Here is a 19,581-nt window from a genome sequence, read left to right as displayed (position 1 = left end):
AATAAAATCAAATAATCTACCAAACATACGACTACCACAAATCAGCAACAATAAATGAATGAAAACCAAAACGAACAGAAATTACAATAAACAACCGAGTCAAACTCAGAACGACCAGAAATTAACATGAGTAAATTTCAAAACCAATATGCTTTCTAAAAGCCAGAATAAAATTTGCACTTTACTGAAAAAAAATGTTTTAAATGTTTTTAATTTTATAACTTTGAGAAATCAAAACTTAATTAAGATTTTAAGGAATAAATATCAGTATATGTCAATGAAACTGACAATGCACGTTCATTTCAATTTTTTTTAGTAAAGTACAAATTTTATTAAAAAAATTAAACAAATGTTATTCAAATAAAAACCCTATATGACCCCAGACCATGACTTGTAACCCTATCCCCAGGGCCCTGGTGGGTTGTGTCAACCTAAGAGTCATTTTTTTTTAGTTCTTTGGACTATTCTGAGGAAAATTGTTATCTAAGACATATAGTCACATTCGTTTGGCGATGAGGGGTAGTCTGGAGGGGGGGAGGGGAACGACCTGCCATCCATTGCTTTTGACTCTTAAAAGGGAACTAGAACTTCCAATTTTTTACCAAAAGAGTATCCTTTAAAGTTTATACAACCATCCCTTCAATAAAAACCTTAAATGCCCCTGCGAATAACTTACAATCTTTGCCCCTGGGCTCTGGGGTTTGTTTCTACCCTAAAAACCTTTTTATATGATATTTAGACTATTTTGAATAAAATAGCACTATCGCAAAATTTCTGTTAGATGCAATTCGGGACAAATGATATGTGTTTGAGGGGAGGGGGGGGGGGTAACTTCCGTCCGACTTTGACTCATAAAAAGAGCAGCAGAGCTTCTGACTACCAATAAAATGTAGCCCTCTGAAGTTTATATGACCACACTTTTTATAAGAAATCTTATATGCCCCCAGGACAAAAATTACAGCCCTTGCCCTGCGGGCTAGGGGGATTTTTTATCCTCAAAGACATAATATCCGAATCTTTCAAATACGTTGAACAAAATGGCCATCTCAAAATTAAAAGTGTTAGGGGAAATGAAGGACATGAGGGGGGGGGGGTCATTTACCCTCTGATACCTTTCAAATAACAAAAAGTACACTAGTCCTCTCAATTTTCAATCGAATGAGCCCTTTTTGAAGTTTTTACGACAGCAAGTTCTATAAAAACCTTATATACCCCAAAGGGAATAACTTACAACCCTTGTCCTAATGGCTGTAGGGGGCAGGTTGTCATCCTCAAAGACACAATTTCCAAATCTTTCAACTTGGTTGATCAGAAGGGCTATATCAAAATATTGATTGGAAGTCTTTGGGGAAATGACGGGCGTAGGGGGATTATCCCGTCTATTACTCTGGACTGCTAAAAAGGGCACCAGCCCTCTCAATTTCCAATTGAATGAGTGGTTTTTGAAGTTTTTACGACAACACGTTCTATAAAAACCTTATATACCCCAAAGGGAATAACTTACAACCCTTGTCCTAATGGCTCTAGGGGGCAGGTTGTCATCCTCAAAGACACAATTTCCAAATCTTTCAACTTGGTTGATCAGAAGGGCTATATCAAAATATTGATTGGAAGTCTTTGGGGAAATGACGGGCGTAGGGGGATTATCCCGTCTATTACTCTGGACTGCTAAAAAGGGCACCAGCCCTCTCAATTTCCAATTGAATGAGCGGTTTTTGAAGTTTCTACGACAGCACTTTCTATAAAAACCTTATACACCCCCAGGGCAAACTCAAAGCCCTAGCCCTGAGATCTTTAGGAGAGTTGTCATCCTCAAAGACATAATTTCCAGACCATTCAACTACGTAGAACCAAATGTTTATATCAAAATGTTGATCAGAAGTGTTTGGGGAAATGAAGGGCGTGGGAGGGCATTAACCCTCCGATCACTTTCAACTATTAATAAGGGCACTAGCCCTCTCAATTTCCAATGGAATGAGCCTTTTTTGAAGTTTTATGACAATTCCTTAAAAAAAAGTCTTATATGCCACCAGGGTATAACTTAGAACATTTGCCCTGAGGAGTGTTGGGTAGGGTGTGGGGGTTTTCATCCTCGGAGACATAATTTCCAGACCTTTCAACTACGTTGAGCAACATGGCTATCTGAGAATTTTGATTGGATGTGTTTGGGGAAAGAATGGGCGTGGGAGGGGAGTTTGTTGCCCTCCAATCACTTTCGACTATTGAAAAGGGTACTAGTCTTCTCAATTTCCAATCGAATGAGCCCTTTTTGAAGTTTCTACGACAATACTTTCTATAAAAACCTTTTACACCCCAGGGCAAACTCCCAACCTTAGCCCTGAGGGCTGTAGGGGGGTTGTCATCCTCAAAGACATAATTTCCGGACCCTTCAACTATGTTGAACAAAATGGTTATATCAAAATTTTGATCAGAAGTATTTGCGGAAAGGAAGGATTTGGAGGGGGAGTATTCGCCCTCCGACCACTTTCGACTATTAATAAGGACACTTGCCCTCTCAATTTCCAATGGAATGAACCTTTTTTTTAAGTTTCTGTGACAATTCTTTTAATAAAAATTTTATATACCCCCAGGGCATAGCTTACAACGTTGAATTGGCACTTCACTGAAAACAAATTTTATGACAAATATTTTCTTTTGTGCTTGGTATTGAAAATGAACATTAAAATTATAGTAAAATTTTAAACTGATGAGCTTTCCGCGATTAACATCATTATACATCAAAAATTAAGTTTAATTTATTAGTTCTTTCTAAAGTTGTTCAAGGTGAATATAGTTTCACTACGAACAAGAGTTTTTATATTGCCCCTTTCCTTAACTGTAAATAAAAAAAAAGCCTACAGCGTCATTGGCGCTTACCTGAAAACGAACTATATTACAAATATTTTCTTTTCCAGTTCTTACAGCATTGAAAATAAAAATAAAATTACAGTGAAATAAATTCTTGAACTGATGTGTCTTTTAACAATAAATATTATTATATATCAAATATTCAATTCGATGTTGTATATATTTTCCAAGACTGTTTGTAGCGATAAAAATTATGACTGAGGCAATTGTAGTAATAAAGATTGACCGCGTCAAATGTAATTTTATGATTTAAAGCTGTGAACTTACACCTTATAAGTTCTCCGATAGCGCCACTTCTAGCGCTAAAGACAGCGCCAAGTGTAATATTATGATTAAAAGCGGTGTACCGATCGCGCCACTCGCAGAAAGCGAGAAAATAAAAAATATAATTATATAAACGTAACCTCCTTTCCTTGGGTTATCTCGACCTGTTATAGTATGTAAAAATCAGATCCCTGGGAGCGCTACCTTGTAAGTATGAGAACTAATTATCCGTCGTGCGACTAGATACAGACATATAAAATAAAATAAACACAAATAGAAAGGCAATAGATTTATTGTGACTTACATTTTAGGTGTACAACAATGCTCACTTCAATTGACGACAAATGGGAGCATAATGACTCAATTGCAATGCCTGAACGCCGAAATAATTCTGATTCTAATAATCCTCTAAAAAGCACTTTTACCACACTATCAAACATAGTTTTTTTGTTCTGTGCTCTAAGAGCTGACTCACAATTGGCCCAAGTCCTGAGGCGGGCCAAACTCCTCGTCCAATAATTTGTTTTAGATATTTCTGATGATTCAAACGTTCACACCGCTCTTATAATTTAAACTTCCTAAGAAACATTGTATCTATCATTTTTCTTATTAGCAAAGATCTTAGCGAAATTCAAAACCGTCTAGCGTCATTGTTTGACTGAAGCTAAAATGCAATTTCTCTTTTTGCTGATTAAGAATTTAGACTCTTGGGAACTGTATTTGAACTCAATTAGGGGAAGTTTAATTTCTGTCGGAATTATCTTTAGAAAAAGGGAATTTTTTTTTTATTTTTAAATATATCACATTTTACTCACGGTACATATTACCTTTCCCATTATTTAATGACGTCTCGTCATTAAGATTTGCTTGCCTTTGGGCTTTTGAAATATTCGCTATTTATTAAATATTTATTCTACATATTTTTGATTGACATTGTATTATTTCATATTTTTATTTTGGCTTAATCAGGAGTGCTAAAAATTTTCTCTATTGCTTTTCTTATTTTATTCTACATCCCTATCTAAAATTCATCGATCGGACTAAGATTATTCATAGTTCTAGCCTAGCTACTATACTAAAGATTTTTTTTTCTACATCTAACACTGATTAATTTTATATTTCCAACAAGGTTGGGACTATTCTACCTTTACATAAGATTTTTTTTGAGAATTCACCTTTTACAATTTTTTTTTATTTTGCTGTCTATAGGGCACACTTCTTTCTATCTACGCTACATTAAATGAATATCACTACAACATACAAATAACTCTATCTGACATCTAACACTATATACAAGAAAGATTTAAAATACACAATATTGGGTTTACCACGTTCACTGGTAACATTAGCATACTTTCACTGGGGATATTTGCTATGCAACGTTAATGATAGAATATTGGAATTGTTGAGTTATCAAAGTTATTAAGAAGTAACATATGTAAATTCACACCTATGTCATCACCTTCGAGTCTCTTTAGCGCATTCAATCCTTCTATTGTAAATTATGGTCCTTCACTCATTTAGTCTTGGCAAAATTTTTAAAGCACTTACAAGAGTTTCTTCATGGAACTGTGCGAGCATGATTGTGTTCACACGACAAGCTTTCTCTAATTGTCAACTGGGAAATGATACTTCCAACTACAGGTGTAGGAATATGCTATCAGAGTTCATTGTCACCTGCTTTTTGATAGTTCATAGGGTGCCTTATCATTAAGGGGTTGAACACTGGGATTGCGTTCATTTTCTTCTCAGCATATTATTCTTGGGATATTTTAAAGCACATAGAGAATGTAATTCTCGTATAAAATTGTTCATTCGTGCTCTTAGGGATCACAGTTTTCTTATAAAATGTTTAGTGCATGGCTTGCGTCTATTAACTTTTGCGGTGATTCCTTGGTTAATCACAGGGGAGTTGAAGTTTGGATTTGGAATGGGTCGACATCAAACTTTAGTGACTCCTTCAACATATTGTCTTTAACTTGCGGGAGGAGTATATTGTTACTAAGGGGTTAATCACTGGGGTTAATTTTGGTTTCCGTAATTCAGTGGCTGGTTTCCAGGTCCATTTGTCAGAAATTTATAGGATAACAAAAATATGAACTTTTCACATATAGGGGCTAGGATAGATTCCGAGAGATGGTCAAAAGGGATTTGACGCGTGAGTCTGTGACACATGAACAATTTTTGGGGTCATCAAATATCATAACTATACGGTCATATGGTATATGGGTCCATAATGATTATCAAAGGCGATATTTATGTACTTCTATCTTGTACTGGTCGATGGGGTTCTCAGGATTCATGTGATTATATAGTTCGATAATGCACTGGATACTGAGATTCAAATATAATATTACCTGATACGTAATATGGTTCATGGTCGAGGAAACAACGATCAATAGGTAACTGTAATTTTCGTAGGCGAAGCTGGGATGAAAATTGCCTGGAGTCAATGGTGAGTACTCTTAGTAGGTTGACGTATGATGAAAATAGTTGCTACTAGGCTGTATCTGCACTAGGCAACGCATTGCAATGATTGATGTCAAAAATATCACTACACTCCCTGTAAATAAAATAACGATGCAAAATAACACGTTCTTTATAATAAAGTCATCATATATATTAAACAATACGATTAGATGCATTTTACGGTGAAGATTACTCTACAAGACAATATAAAAAGGTACACTGATATTACTACATAAACATTGGTTTTAAAAAAAGAACATTATTATCGTGCTAGTTTCATATACATCCAATTTCTATTGGGAAATCTATAACAGAGACGTCATCATATTTGTTTTAAGAACATGAACAACAGTAAAAGCCTTATTTAATTGTTCAATGCATATTTAATTTTCCCTTAAATTTAAAACAATCCTTTAAACAAAAGTTACTCAACATTTTTAATTTTAAGGTATAATTTTACAACATATATCATGCCTGATTTGTTTACGCAAACCCGTGCTGTTTAAGAAACGCATGTTGCCGCTTCTTAACTGTTCGGTTTTACTTAAACGACACGAAAATCAGAGAACAAGACATAGCAAAGACGAGTGGAGACCTATATACCCAGTCGTTTTTTCATGTCTTCCCATTTTCTTGGCTTAGACATTCTCATGGGGTTCTGGGTTTAACTTCTGCATTTCGGCCGTTTCCCCGTGTTCTTCTCTTGGTTTTCGCCTTCTTACTCTCAGGATTTTTCCGTAATTAAAAGTCAATAAGGTTCTTATGGTCAGGGAAGTCGCGAATACGAAACATACGGTCAGTAGTATGTTCCACCAGAAATTGGTTGAGAATAATCGGTATCTATCATCCACGTACGTTAATCTTTGGTCTTCATTTGTAAATAGGGGAATCTGGGAGTCTAATACTTCTCTTATTTTTTTAAGCTTTAATGTCCCTTTATTTTTTCTATTTTGGACCATATTGAGGTTTTCATTTCCTCATTTTCTATATTGGGAATAGTGTACGACAGGTTAATTGCCTTGAAATTGATTATTTTGGGACTTATTATCTTTGTGCTCGTGGTAATTAACGGTGTTCGAACAGTTGACTCTTTAGTTACAAGTCGACATCCTTGTTTTATGGTTATCGTACCCACATCTTGTAACAGTAATTCTGTTTAATAACTTGGGTCTATTCTTTCTGTATTATTGTAACAAGACAAAGTTCCAACAGTTTCTCTTGGAACAGAAAATAACCAAAGATCATTTCTAAGGTGTATGAATATTTCTCGCTTAGTACTTCCTATCCCGGCTTCTTTCAGTTGGACTGGATACATCGTACTGGAATGGTACGTGTAGCTTTTTGTATCAAAGGAAATTATTCGAATTAATCATATGCAGTGTTACTTTGTACTTCGAATTTTTTTTCGGGAATTTATCTATGTTGAAAAGACGGTATCACACGGTTTTGATTCATGCGAAGCCATGATATATGTTGAACAAAATTTTTCTACAGCATTTTTATAATTGTATAATTTTAACTCGTAAATTAAAAGTCTTTAAATTATTATTCCTTTATGACGCCTATCCATTTTAAATCTTTTAATTCTATACTGATTAAGTGTAATTCCATCTATCGGGTTTTTTAACCGTTCTACCCGACTGTGTCGTTGCTTTTTCTTCGATTTCTTGCGGTTTTTTCTTTTTCGGTTTTGCTACATGAATAATGTAAGATTTTTTGTATTGTTTTTTCAAAAATTATTGCCAGTTTAATCTTATGCATTGGATATGCGCGGCTGCTGACTTTAGCCTAGATTTACCTGTTTCTTTAACTACTATATGGTCTGATTCGCCGTCAGACTCTCCGGAACTGGTTTCCGATGATTCTGTATTATAAGTTTTAGAAGTTGCATCTCGCATTTTTGAGATATCACCTCCCCTTCCTTCGTAAGTTTCTACTCCTCTGGAAGTAGAAGGTTTATTCTCTAAGTCCTCGCTTTGAGTTTTCAACTCGGGAGATTTGAAAGATTCTTGAGAGCTTTGAAAGGAATCAAGAGTTTTTGCGGGGTTCTTCCACTGTTTAAATACCATGTCATCAGGGGGATGGGGCATTCTTTGCACTAGTGTTTCCCTCCATGAAGTCCACTGTTTAGGTTTGACCTTGGACACAGTTATATCATGATATTGTCCTTGCTGGCCATTCTTGGGATTTTGATTTTTAGGCAATGTACTTTGATTATTTTTTATTGGGAAATTGATTAAATCCATAGCTTCTCGAAGATTTGTTTTAGTTGAGACTCTGGGAGGAGTTTTCTTTACAGTAATACCCGGGGTTTCTACAGCTCTGTTCAATTCTTCCTGCAATGACAGGGGCCTTTCTATTGGTGTTGGAGGGGAAGCCATATCGTCTGGAAATCTTTTGGGGGGACAAGGGGTCGAAATTCTATCAGGGAAAAATTGGGTTTTCGGAGATATCGTATAAACTAATTCTTCTGCGCTCTCTGGTAAAGAACTTTATGGATCTCTTTGCGTTTTTACTCTTACTGGTATTGTGGATTTTTTATTGGGAATCACTACATTTTTCATGGTTGGAAATTCTTCAAAGTTTTTCATGTCGCTCTCATTCTCGAAATAGTCTTGCTTGAAATTAAAGGTGTTTAGCTCTGCTAATCTCGATTTAGGGGGCTCATTTTCTGCATCTGATGAATAGATAGACGAAGGACGCGGTACCCATCTTTTCGGAAATTTTGCTCTTTTTATTCGGCTAACATGTGCTTTGTATGTTCTTCCACTATCAGGGTTCACCATTTTAAAAGTATAATCGCTATCGTAATTTTTGACTATTCTGTACGGTCCAGAATATTTGTTGGAAAGTTTTTTGCCTTCCGTCTTTGCCTCGTTCTTTAGGTAGACGCAATCTCCTATCTTGAAGTCTATGCTTCCCTTGACTTTGGGTTGGTGTCTTAACTCTTGGTTTATTTTACATTTTTCAAACTCTTGCCTAACTATTTTATAAGTTTTCCTCATCCTATTTATGAATTCTTGTTTGTAATCCTCCGAGTTATTGTATTACTGCCGAGATGCAATAATATCATCATAGGGATTCTAAAATCACGACCAAAAAGCAAATAAAATGGATCATCTTTGGTTGTCTCTAAATTAGCAGTATTGATTACGTTAGTTAAATAAGGTAAGATTTGATCCCAATCGTTCCTATTGTCTTTTGTGTAAATGCTTAATACGTTCGAAAATATTTTATACCTATTTTCTATTTTACCATTAGCTTGTGGGTGATACGGAGATGTCACCAATTTCTCTATTTTAAGAAAACTCATTAAGTCTTTTGTTATTTTTGAAACAAAAGTGCTTCAGTTGTCACTTAAAACATTATTTGGAATGCCAAATTTTAAAAATAATTTCACTAACGCCTTACTTGTGGCGTAAGCGCCTTGACTTTTTAATGCTTTTTCAAAGGTAAATCCAGAAAATTGATCTATAACTGAAAAAATACAATTATGGCCTCTGTTGGAAACAGGCAAGCCTCCACTTGTTCCATATAAGTCAAATGAGACAACATCGAAGGGAAATCTCGCTACCGGGACTCTTCCCATTGGAGGATACAACAATGCTCACTTCAATTGACGACAAATGGGAGCAGAGATAATAATAATGACTCAAATGCATTGCCTGAACGCCGAAATAATTCTGACTCTAATAATCCTCTAAAAAGCACTTTTACCACACTATCAAACATAGTTTTTTTTCCTGCTCTCTAAGACCTGGCTCACAATTGGCCCAAGTCCTGAGGCAGGCCAAACTCCTCGTCCAATAGTTTGTTTTAAATATTTCTGATGATTCAAACGTTCACACCGCTCTTATAATTTAAACTTCCTGAGAAACATTGTATCTATCATTTTTCTTATTAGCAAAGATCTTAGAGAAATTCAAAACCGTCTAGCGTCATTGTTTGACTGAAGCTAAAATGCAATTTCTCTTTTTGCTGATTAAGAATTTAGACTCTTGGGAACGGTATTAGAACTCAATTAGGGGACGTTTAATTTCTGTCGGAATTATCTTTAGAAAAAGGAATTTTATTTTTTTTATTTAAATATATAATATTTTACTCACGGTACATGTTCAAGACGATTATAGTTTCCAGTAAAGCGCCAATGACACAGTAGGTTTTAGACTTTTATAGTGAGATAAGGAGGCGATACCCAAAATCTTGTTTTTAGTGATCTTTATTCGTTTCAAGCGTGATTTGCATATTCAATTTAAGTTTCACTCGTTTTAAGATTTATATATTCATTTACATTAATATCTATTCTATGTTTGTATGCATTGATTGTTTATTTAATTTCTGTTCGTTTTAAGTTTCATTAATGCTTCAATAGCAAAATATTTTTTCACTTTAAGCTTGATTTTCATATTCAATCTAAGTATTACTCGCTTTAAGATCTATTTATTCATTTATATTATTACTTGTTGTATGGTTTTTGCTATGACTGTTTATTTAATTTCTGTTCGGTTTGAGTTTCATTTATGCTTTTATAGTAATAACTGGTCGTTTTGAGTTTAAATTTTAATATGTATTTGTATCTACTGAGCTTAAGTTTAAAATGACCTTTAATTTTCTTTGAAAAACTTATTTTTCGGAAGGTATTTTTCTATCTAATTGTTGTTCGTTTTTTATTGCAAAAAGTTTCCAAGTTTTTTAAAATTCCTCATTTTCAAAATCAAACTTGAAAAAAAAAATCAAATGTTCATCAAAGTACTGTAACCGGTATCAAAGTAGCAATATCAAAGTGAAAAAATGGGTTTGTGTCAACCTCTGAGTTTTTATTATCTGATGTTTGAACTATTTTTAACAAAATGGCTATCTCGAAATTTTTATCGGATGGTTTTGACTCTTTAAAACTGAACTAGAACTTTCTATTTTCAATCAACTGAGCCCTCTCTGAAGTTTATACGAGCATCCCTTCATTAAGAAACATATATACCCCCAGAGTATAGCTTACAACGCCTGTCCCTGGGCCGTGGGGGTTTGTGTCGACCTCGAAGTTTTAATATCTGATAAATGAACTATTTTTAACAAAATGGTCATTAAAATTTTTTTCGGATGGGTTTATCCATCTGATAAACCAAAAGATGTGGAGGGCGGGAGGGGATAGTTGCCCTCCGATCTTTTTTTACTCTGAGAAAATGAACTAGCACTTTACATTTCTACTAAAATGAGCCCGCTCTGAAGTTTATACGAGCTTCCCTTTCATGAGAACCATATACAATCCCAGGACATAGCTTACAATGCCTGCCCCCGGCCCCTGGGGGGTTGTGTTGAAACTGGAGGTTTTTTTTCTGAGCTTTGAATTATTTTAAAAAATGGCTTTCTCAAAATCTGTATCGGATTGGATTGGAGAAAAAAGGGCTAGCGGGGGGGGGGGGGGCTAGGGGCCCACCGATCTCTTTTGACTCTTGAAAAATTAACTAGAACTTTAAATTTTCATTCAAATCAGCCCTCTCTGAATTTCATACGAGCATACCTTTTATAAGAACTATATATGCCCCCAGGACATAACTTGCAATGCCGGACCCCGGGCCCTGGGTGGTTGTGTTGACACCGAAGTTTTTGTTATCTAATCTGTTAGCTATTTTTAACAAAATGGCTATCTCGAAATTTTTATTGGATGCATTTGGAGGAAAAGGAATGTGGGGGATAGTTGCCCTCTGATCTCTTTTGACTCTTAAAAACTGAACTAGAACTTTCAATTTCCAATCAAATGAGCCCTCTCTGAAGTTTATACGAGCATATCTTCCACAACAGCTGTATATGCCCTCCAGGCATAACTTACAACGCTTACCCCGGGCCCTGATGGGTTGTGTCGACCCCAGAGTTTTTATTATATGATCTTTGAATCCTTTCAAAAAAAAATTGCTCACTCAAAGTTTTTAATTTTTATACAACCATTGGAAATAAGAAGAAGGCTCGTTCAAGAAATGTTTTGAAATCTAACTGGTGTGAATTGTCTTGGACTATCACATTCTAACAATGATATGCTAAGTCCTAATGTTCAGATAAAAGCAGTTTTCGATTTTATATTTGTAAGCTTTTTTGTGGGGAAAGGTATAAACATGCTCTAGAGATGATTACTGATGCTACTTAAGTTTTGTGGGGCCAGACACATAATGCTGTGGTTGTTTGAAATGTTTTGGGAGGTATCATGATAGTATCGGCCTGCGAAAACATGAATTACTGGATTAAATGCATGATGTTTAACAAGAAAATATCAGGAGAATTTCTTGGGAATGATGAGAGGGTGGTAGTGGGTGCCAGTTGGTCAGTAATAGTTAGGCACAAGTTGTGAACTGTCGGAAAATAATAACAATAGACAATAAAAAATGTATCCATAGGGGGTATTCAAGCGTTACAAAAATGCTAAAATGATGATGATGGGTGTCACAGGGTGTCCCTGTGGGACACCCTCTGTTCTTATCGGATGGGTTTGAGGAAAATAGGACATGGAGAAGGGGGGCTAGTATCCCTCCGGTCTCTTTTGACTCATAAAATGTGAACGAGAACTTTCAATTTCCATTCATATGAGCCCTCTCCGACGTTTATACGAGCCTCCCTTCCATAAGAATTATATATGCCCCCAGAGCATCACTTACAACGCCTGCCTCCGGGCCCTGGGGGTTGTGTCGACCCCGGAGTTGTCATTATATAATCTTAGAACTATTTTTAAAAAAAATAGCTATCTCAAATTTCTTATCGGATGGGTTTGAGGAAAAAAAGGCATAAGGGGAGGGGGAGGGGAGGTTGTTGCCCTCCTATATCTTTTGACTCTTTAAAAGTGAACTAGAACTTTCAATTTCCAATCAAATGAGCCCTCTCCGAAGTTTATACGAGCATGCCTTCCATAAGAACCATATATGCCCCCAGAGCAATGCTTACAACACCTGCCCCGGGCTCTGGGGGTTTGTTACGACATAGGAGTTTTTCTGATCTTTGAACAATTTTTAACAAAATGGCCATACGTAAAGGAGTTTTTGTTATATGATCTTTGAACTATTTTTAACGAAAAGGCTACGCATAAATTTTTATCAGATGTATTTGGGGAAAAAGTGCTTAGGGGGGGGGGGAAGTTAGTTGCCCTCCGATAACTTCTGACTCTTAAAAAGGGCGCTAAAGCTCTCCATTTCAAATCGAATGAGCCCTCTTTGAAGTTTATACGACGACCCCTTCTACATGTGCCTCTGGGAAAAAAATAAATGGAGTGTGGGGAGAGGCTAGCTGCCCTCTGATCAATTTTGACTCTTAAGAAGTGAATTAAAACTCTTAACTTCCAATCAATTGAGCCCTCTATGAAGTTTATACGAGTATCCCTTCCATAATAACCATATATGCCCCCAGGGCGTAACTTACAACGCCTACCCTCAGGCCCTGGGGGGCTCTGTCGACACCAGGGTTTTTGTTATCGGATCTTTAAACTATTTTTAGCGAAATGTCTATCTCAAATTTTTATCTGTTGCATTTAGGGCGTGGCGGGGGGGGGATGGAGCTAGTTGCCCTCCGATCTCCTTTTACTCTTAAAAAGTGAACAAGAACTTTCAATTTCCAATCAAATGAACCCTTTCCGAAGTTTATATGAGCATCCCTTCCGTAAGAACTATATATGCCCCCAGAGCATTACTTAGAACGCCTGCCTCCAGACCCTGGGGGAATACGTCGACACATGAGTTTTTATTTATCCGACCATTGTACTATTTTTAATGTAATGGCTATTTTGAAAATTTTATTGGATGGGCTTGGGGAAAAAGGGGGAGTGGGGTGGGCCTAGTTGCCCTTGGATATCCTTTGACTCTAAAAAAAGTGAACTAGAACAAATTTCCAATCAAATGAGCCCTCTCTGAAGTTTAAACGAAAATTTCTTTCGTAAGCACCATATACGCCCCCTACCTAACACTTACATCGCCTACCTCACGGGCCCTGGGGGTTTGCGTTTACACTGGATTTTTTGTTATCTAATTTTTGAACAATTTCAAAATAACTGGCTATCTCTAAATTTGTAGTGGATGGGTTTGAGGGAAAAAGGTCATGGGGGAGGGGGGGCTAATTGCCCTCAAATCTTTTGACTCTTAAAAAATGAACTAGAATTTTCAATTTCTAATCAAATGAGACCTCTCTGAAGTTTGCACGAGCAGATCTTCCATAATAACCTTGTATGCCCTTGTATGCCTTGTAATGAATTTTATACGAGTATCCCTTTCATAAGAAAAAAACATACCGTTAGGGCATAACTTAGAACTCCTTCTCCCCGAGCTCGGGGGGTTGTATTGACACCGGAGCTATTCTTCTCCGACCTTTGAACTATTTTTAAGAAAATGTCTATCTCAAAATTTTTATCAGATGGGTCTGGAAAAAGAAGGTGTGGGAGGCTATTAGAAGGTATTTGGACTATTAAAAACTGAGCTTGAACTTTCAATTTCCAATCAAATGAGTCTTCTCTGAATTTTATACGAGCATCCCTTTCATAAGAACCATATATTCCCCTGGGAATAACTTACAACGCCTGCTCCTGGGCCTAGGGGGGGGGTCGTGTCGACACCTGAGTTTTCGTTATCTGGCTATTTAAATTTTTAACTTAATGGCTATCTCATAATTTTTATCGGGTGCGTTTGGGAAAAAAGGGGAGTGGGGGGAGGAGCTAGTTGCCCTCCAATCTCTTTTGACTTTCAAAAACTGAGTTAAAACTTTCAATTTCCAATCAAATGAGCCCTCTCTGAAATTTTTACGAGCATCCCTTCCATAAGAGCCACATATTCCCCCAGGGTAAATCCTACAACGCCTGCCCTCAGGCCCTGGGGGCCGTGTTGACGCCGGGGTTTTCATTATATGGTCTTTGAACTATTTTAAAAAAATGGTTATTTCAAAGTTCTCATCGGATGGTTTTGAGGAGAAAAGGGCGTGGAGGGGGGGCTAGGTTTCCTCCAATCTCTTTTGACTCTTAAAACGTGAACTAGAGCTTTTAATTTCCAAAAAAATGAGCCCTCTTTGAAGTTTATACAAACATCCTTTCCATAAGAACCATATATGCCCCCAGGGCATAACTCACAACGCCTGTCTCCGGGCCCTGGGGGGTTGTGTTGACACCGGAGTTTTTGTTATATGATCTTTGAACTATTTTTAACAAAATATCTATCTCAAAATTTTTATCGGATGCATTTGGGAAAAAAGGGTGGTGGTGGGGGGACTGGTTGCCCTACAATATCTTTTGACGCTTTAAATTAAGCTAGATCTTTCAATTTCCAATCAAATTCGCCATCTCTGAAGTTTATACGAGTATTACTTCCATAAGAACCATACATGCCCCCAGGATATAACTTATAAACCTTGCGATGAAGACTGTGGGGGGAGTGTCCTGCTCAAAGATATAATTTACAGAACTTTAAACTAGGGCGAACAAAATGGCTATTTTAGCTTGGAACGGGCGTTAGTTGCCTTCCAATCCTTTTCGACTATTAAAAAGGGCACTAGCCCTTTGAATTTCCAATCGAATGAGTCCTTTTTGAAGTTTCTAATAAAAAGCTTTTTATAAAAACCTCATAGGCCCGCAGGGCATAACTTACAACCCTTGCCCTTAGGGATGTGGGGGGAGTGTCCTCCGCAGAAACATAATTTCTATCTGGAAATCAACTACGTAGAACAAAATGGCTACCTAAAAATTTTGATTGGATGTGTTTGGGGAAACAGTGGGTGTGGAAGGGGTACTAATTGCCTTCTAATCAATTTTGACCCTTAAAAAGGGCACTAGAACTCTCGATTTCCAAGTGAATGAGCCCACTTTGAAGTTTATATGACGAATCCTTCCGTATGAAGTGTCTCTGGGAAAAAATAAATAAATAATAAAACATTGGAGCCATATGGTCTTTGCTATAGGCAACGCTGTTGCGTTGCCTCAGATAAAGCTCACTTTAATTTAAATGGCTTTGTGAATAAACGTAACTGCAGAACATGGGAATCAGAGAAGAAAATGAGGAAGAGTAATTCATGAAAAATGCGAGCAACTTCAGCGAGTTACAATTTGGTGTACAATTTGGAGTGGAGGTTTAATCGGTCCTACTTGGTAGGGGCTGTCACTGAGGAGGGGGTCCTCAGTGATCAAGAAAAGGGTTGTCACGGTGAATGGAATTTATTATTGTGTGATGTTCACTAGTTTCCCCTGGTTCTGGTTGGATCCAATAAACATCGAAAATTTCTGGTTCCAACAAAAAGGTGCAACTTGCCACACTTATGTCGACAGATTGCTCTGCTGCGTGATATAGAAAGACTAATCTTGGCCGTTGCTTGATAGGGCTGTAGCAGAGGGAAGAAATGCTAAACTCAGAGACACGAAGCTGTTCATTGAAGGACGAACGTTTATGTATGATTTGGCAGTTGGAAAATTTTTAGAAAGCATCGTAAACCAGGCTTCTCAGGCTAAAAATGTTAGTGTTGGCCAAGCTCCTAGTAGAGTGGCACTCCCATCGCCATCTGTTGCAGTAAATCACCCCTACGTTTAAAGTTTGGGGGGAGGGGGTAAAATTCCGGTAGTGAAGACAGCAATACCGGTACAGTTGTGGATGCGCAAGCTATGCCCCAGCGACCAAGAGTGCGTAAGAGTGCAGAAATAATCAGTCCCGATGATCTATTGAGGAATCCTCCAAAAAATTTTCGTGGTGGTCAGGGAAGAGGTGATACTAGTGGTGGTAGCCCGTACCATGGTAATATAGGAAATAACGCACGTAAAAACTACTACAGGATGGATTTCAGTGAATCACAGAGAATTCCTCCAGAGACACCATTCAATCTTGCAGCTGATCACAGTATAAACACAAATTAGCGGTACGCAGGCCATACGCAAGAAAACATGGTCAAGTTTGTGTTTTGGAATGTTCAAGGACTAAGGAATAAAAAAAAGGGAAGTGGAACTTGAAATAACAAAATTTGATTTTGTTGCGTTAGTACAGTCATGGCACAGTGGCGATGAAGTGCCATCTTTTCGTGGTTTCATAACCAAACATGTTGCCCTTTCTGTGTCAAGAAACTCCTGGCATTAGGTGGTATCTTAGTGCTTTTAAAGAATAATTCTTTGTTTTCTTTTAAAAAGCTGAAAAACGAATCAGAAAACATTGTTTGGATTAGATTTGTATGTCACTCAGGTCTGAAATTGTTGGTTTGTGCAGCTCATCCCCTGAGAGCGGTTTTGTCGTATCTGCGACTTTTTCGGGAAGTGGAGTTAGGACTGCCATCTAACGTGAAATTTTTTGTTCTATCCGATTCCGTCGACCATTTTGTTGTAGCTCAGCTAGAAGTGCCCCAATTTTAGATTTCTCGTTTATCTTATCTCACATTTTGCCGTTTTGTTAAGAGCGGTTTTGTCGTACCTCATATGGGAAAATTACATGGGCATTTTTGTCGTAACTCAGTCAACGTATACTTTTGAAGAAGAAAAGAATTGGTAAAAGTTTCACAATGAGACCCAAATGGACATTGTTTACATCCGCACAAGCTGCACAATATTTGCAGGAATCCAGGTACCTCATTTTTGTGGAATTGACTAATATTTTGTTCCAAGAGTATATCAAAATTTGATATACTCTTGGAACAAAATATTAAATAGGCTACAAATCAAGTAGCCTATTTAATAGGCTACATGATTTGTTATGATTTTTGGTGCATATCAGTGGTCAGAATAAATTTTGGCTATGGTCATATTTTGGTAGTGTTTCCTTGTAATGCAGCAGCCTGTCTGTTAAGCAATTTACAGCACTGGATCTTCCTGTAGCTTCAGCTGCCAAGCTTGGACACACCTTAAAGATGTAAGTGATCTGACCCACACACATCATACAGAAGCTTGGCAACCATCTAACTACAGAAATGATCTTTGAGTGCTTCTCCTTTAGTGTGTTGCAATTACAATATTATGAAGATCCCCCCTCCCCTACATGGACTATAAACTCCACTTTTAATACTGTTTTAGGGATTTTATGAGATAGAATCTGTAAGCTTTGAAAAAGATCAAAAGATGTGTTTAAAAAGTACCGAAAAATTTCTGTACACACCCTCCCTCTTTAACGAGATTTCCCCCCTAGATTGGAAGGCTGGATCCAAAAAACTAATAATGAAATACTATGATTTTGTGAATTTCAAAAATTAAAATGGGCTCTTATAGGAAAACGAGGTTTTTCGTAAATGTAAATTCGGGGGATAATTTTTTCGGTCTGAAAATATCAAAAGGCCCTAACAGGTCAAATTCCGCTTTGAATGAGTCCTCATTCACCCGGATCCGTTGCCAATTGTGGCCTGTAGGCGTGTCAGATAAAAAAATAACTTGATGAACATTAAGTGGCTATATTAGGTTTTTGGAAAACAGGGAAGGAGTGATCGGATTGAGCTGAAATTTTTAGGATACGCTCCCAGGTCCTAGGAAAGCTTATTCTTTAAATTTTAGCCCGATCGGACAACGTTAAAGGGGGGCTGTGTTGGGAGGGTCGAAACTTCCGGCCCCCTTTCTCCCATGAAGATAAAGTCAGAGGGGGGTGAAATTTTGAATGTTTATTAGTTTGAGCTTAGGCTACAAAATGCAATTACCGCCGTCTCTCTGCGACCACTTGGACCAGAAATCACTTAACTTTGTGGTGGGTCGCCTCTTTAAAGAGGCACAAGTGTGCCTCCTTGAACTTTTCTGACTGGTGTACTCAAGACTTAAGCTATAGTTTTTTGTTTGTTTTTTCTAGCGAGGAAGATCTATCTTCTTATTCAGAAAAGGCAGTGATCCTCTCTATCGACCTGAACTAGATGCAATCAGCCTTTCAGAACTAAATTTCCGAGAATCTGATCAGGAAGTAGCTGAGGCTCTTCAAGAAAATGTGGATTATGATCTCTTTTCAGAGGTTAATGTCAGTGTTGGCTGTGGTTCTAGTTCAAGTGCCATAACAGGTTCAGTGGCAGCAGAAAATCAGGAACACCTCGAGAATCCCAATAATGCTGAACCTGTACAAGAAACAACTGAGCCAGATCTAAATAGTCAAAGCAATACAGTGGATCATCCTAATTCACGTAAAAAGACGAGAAAACGAATTTCAGATAGGAAGAACTGGGTTAAGTCAAAGATCAATACAGCAGTAAACTCTGGTAGTGTATGTATTCCTATGGGTGGGAATGCAAGTCCATTCATAGCAGACCTGTTTTTAAGTCAATTAGAATATGAATATATGATAAATAAAAATAGCCCAAGCAATGTAAAATATAACCTTTCAAATAATAAAAGATATCTAGACGATCTCTTGGTAATAAATTGTGCAAAGTTTATTGAGATTTCAAAAAATATTTATCCACAAGAGTTAATTCTTGAGCCTAGCTATAGGATGGGACACTCCGACCATTTCTTAGATTTAAATATTAATATTTCAAATAATAATAAATTAGTTTTAAAATTATATAATAAAACGGATGATTTTAATTTTGAAGTAATTAATTTTCCATATCTTGAAAGTAATATACATTCAAATATTACTTATTGGTCTTATTATTCCCAATTATTTAGGTATGAAATAATATGTAGCAATTACACAGATTTTAAAAATAGATGTAAAAAGCTGAGCGAAAAACTGATCTTAAGAGGTTTTTCTGCCAAAAAAATTAGTTGGCAATTCAAAAAATTTAGTTTCATGTATCATGAACTCTTAAGTAAATATACAAAAAATTATTAAGAAATACTGAATGATATTTTAATATAATTTCTCGGGCGCTTTTCCTTTTTTTTTGGATGTTTTAGTTTCTAGGGGTTTCAAACAAGCTTGAGGATCTTTAAATTGGTAATTGGTTCCAGATACCAATAAAAGATACATCTGGACATGTCTTCATTTGTTCCAGAATGATCTCTTTCAGTGACCTCTGGGATTTTATTATGGAAACATTGAAACACTTTTTGTATGTAATTTTTAATAGCTTGACTAGTATGCA

At 36.8% G+C, this 19,581-nt stretch overlaps 1 protein-coding gene across 1 annotated transcript in view; it reads left to right on the top strand.

Annotated features, from left to right (window-relative positions):
- The window catches only part of LOC148943111 (uncharacterized), an 80,720-nt gene that overhangs the window by 18,723 nt on the left and 42,416 nt on the right, over window positions 1-19,581 (top strand). Inside the window, exons 2-3 of the mRNA XM_089102438.1 lie at window positions 15,929-16,115; window positions 18,354-18,750. Of these exons, the coding sequence (XP_088958564.1) occupies window positions 15,929-16,115; window positions 18,354-18,750 (584 nt within the window). The remainder of the gene's footprint in view (window positions 1-15,928; window positions 16,116-18,353; window positions 18,751-19,581) is intronic.

The sequence above is a fragment of the Artemia sp. Qi Xiang Cuo genome, chromosome 16 (assembly GCF_049724085.1).
Source record: "Artemia sp. Qi Xiang Cuo chromosome 16, ASM4972408v1, whole genome shotgun sequence".
Lineage (NCBI taxonomy): Eukaryota > Metazoa > Arthropoda > Branchiopoda > Anostraca > Artemiidae > Artemia > Artemia sp. Qi Xiang Cuo.
The sequence above is the reverse complement of the archived record's forward strand: the minus strand, read 5'-3'. Positions and strand labels throughout refer to the sequence as shown.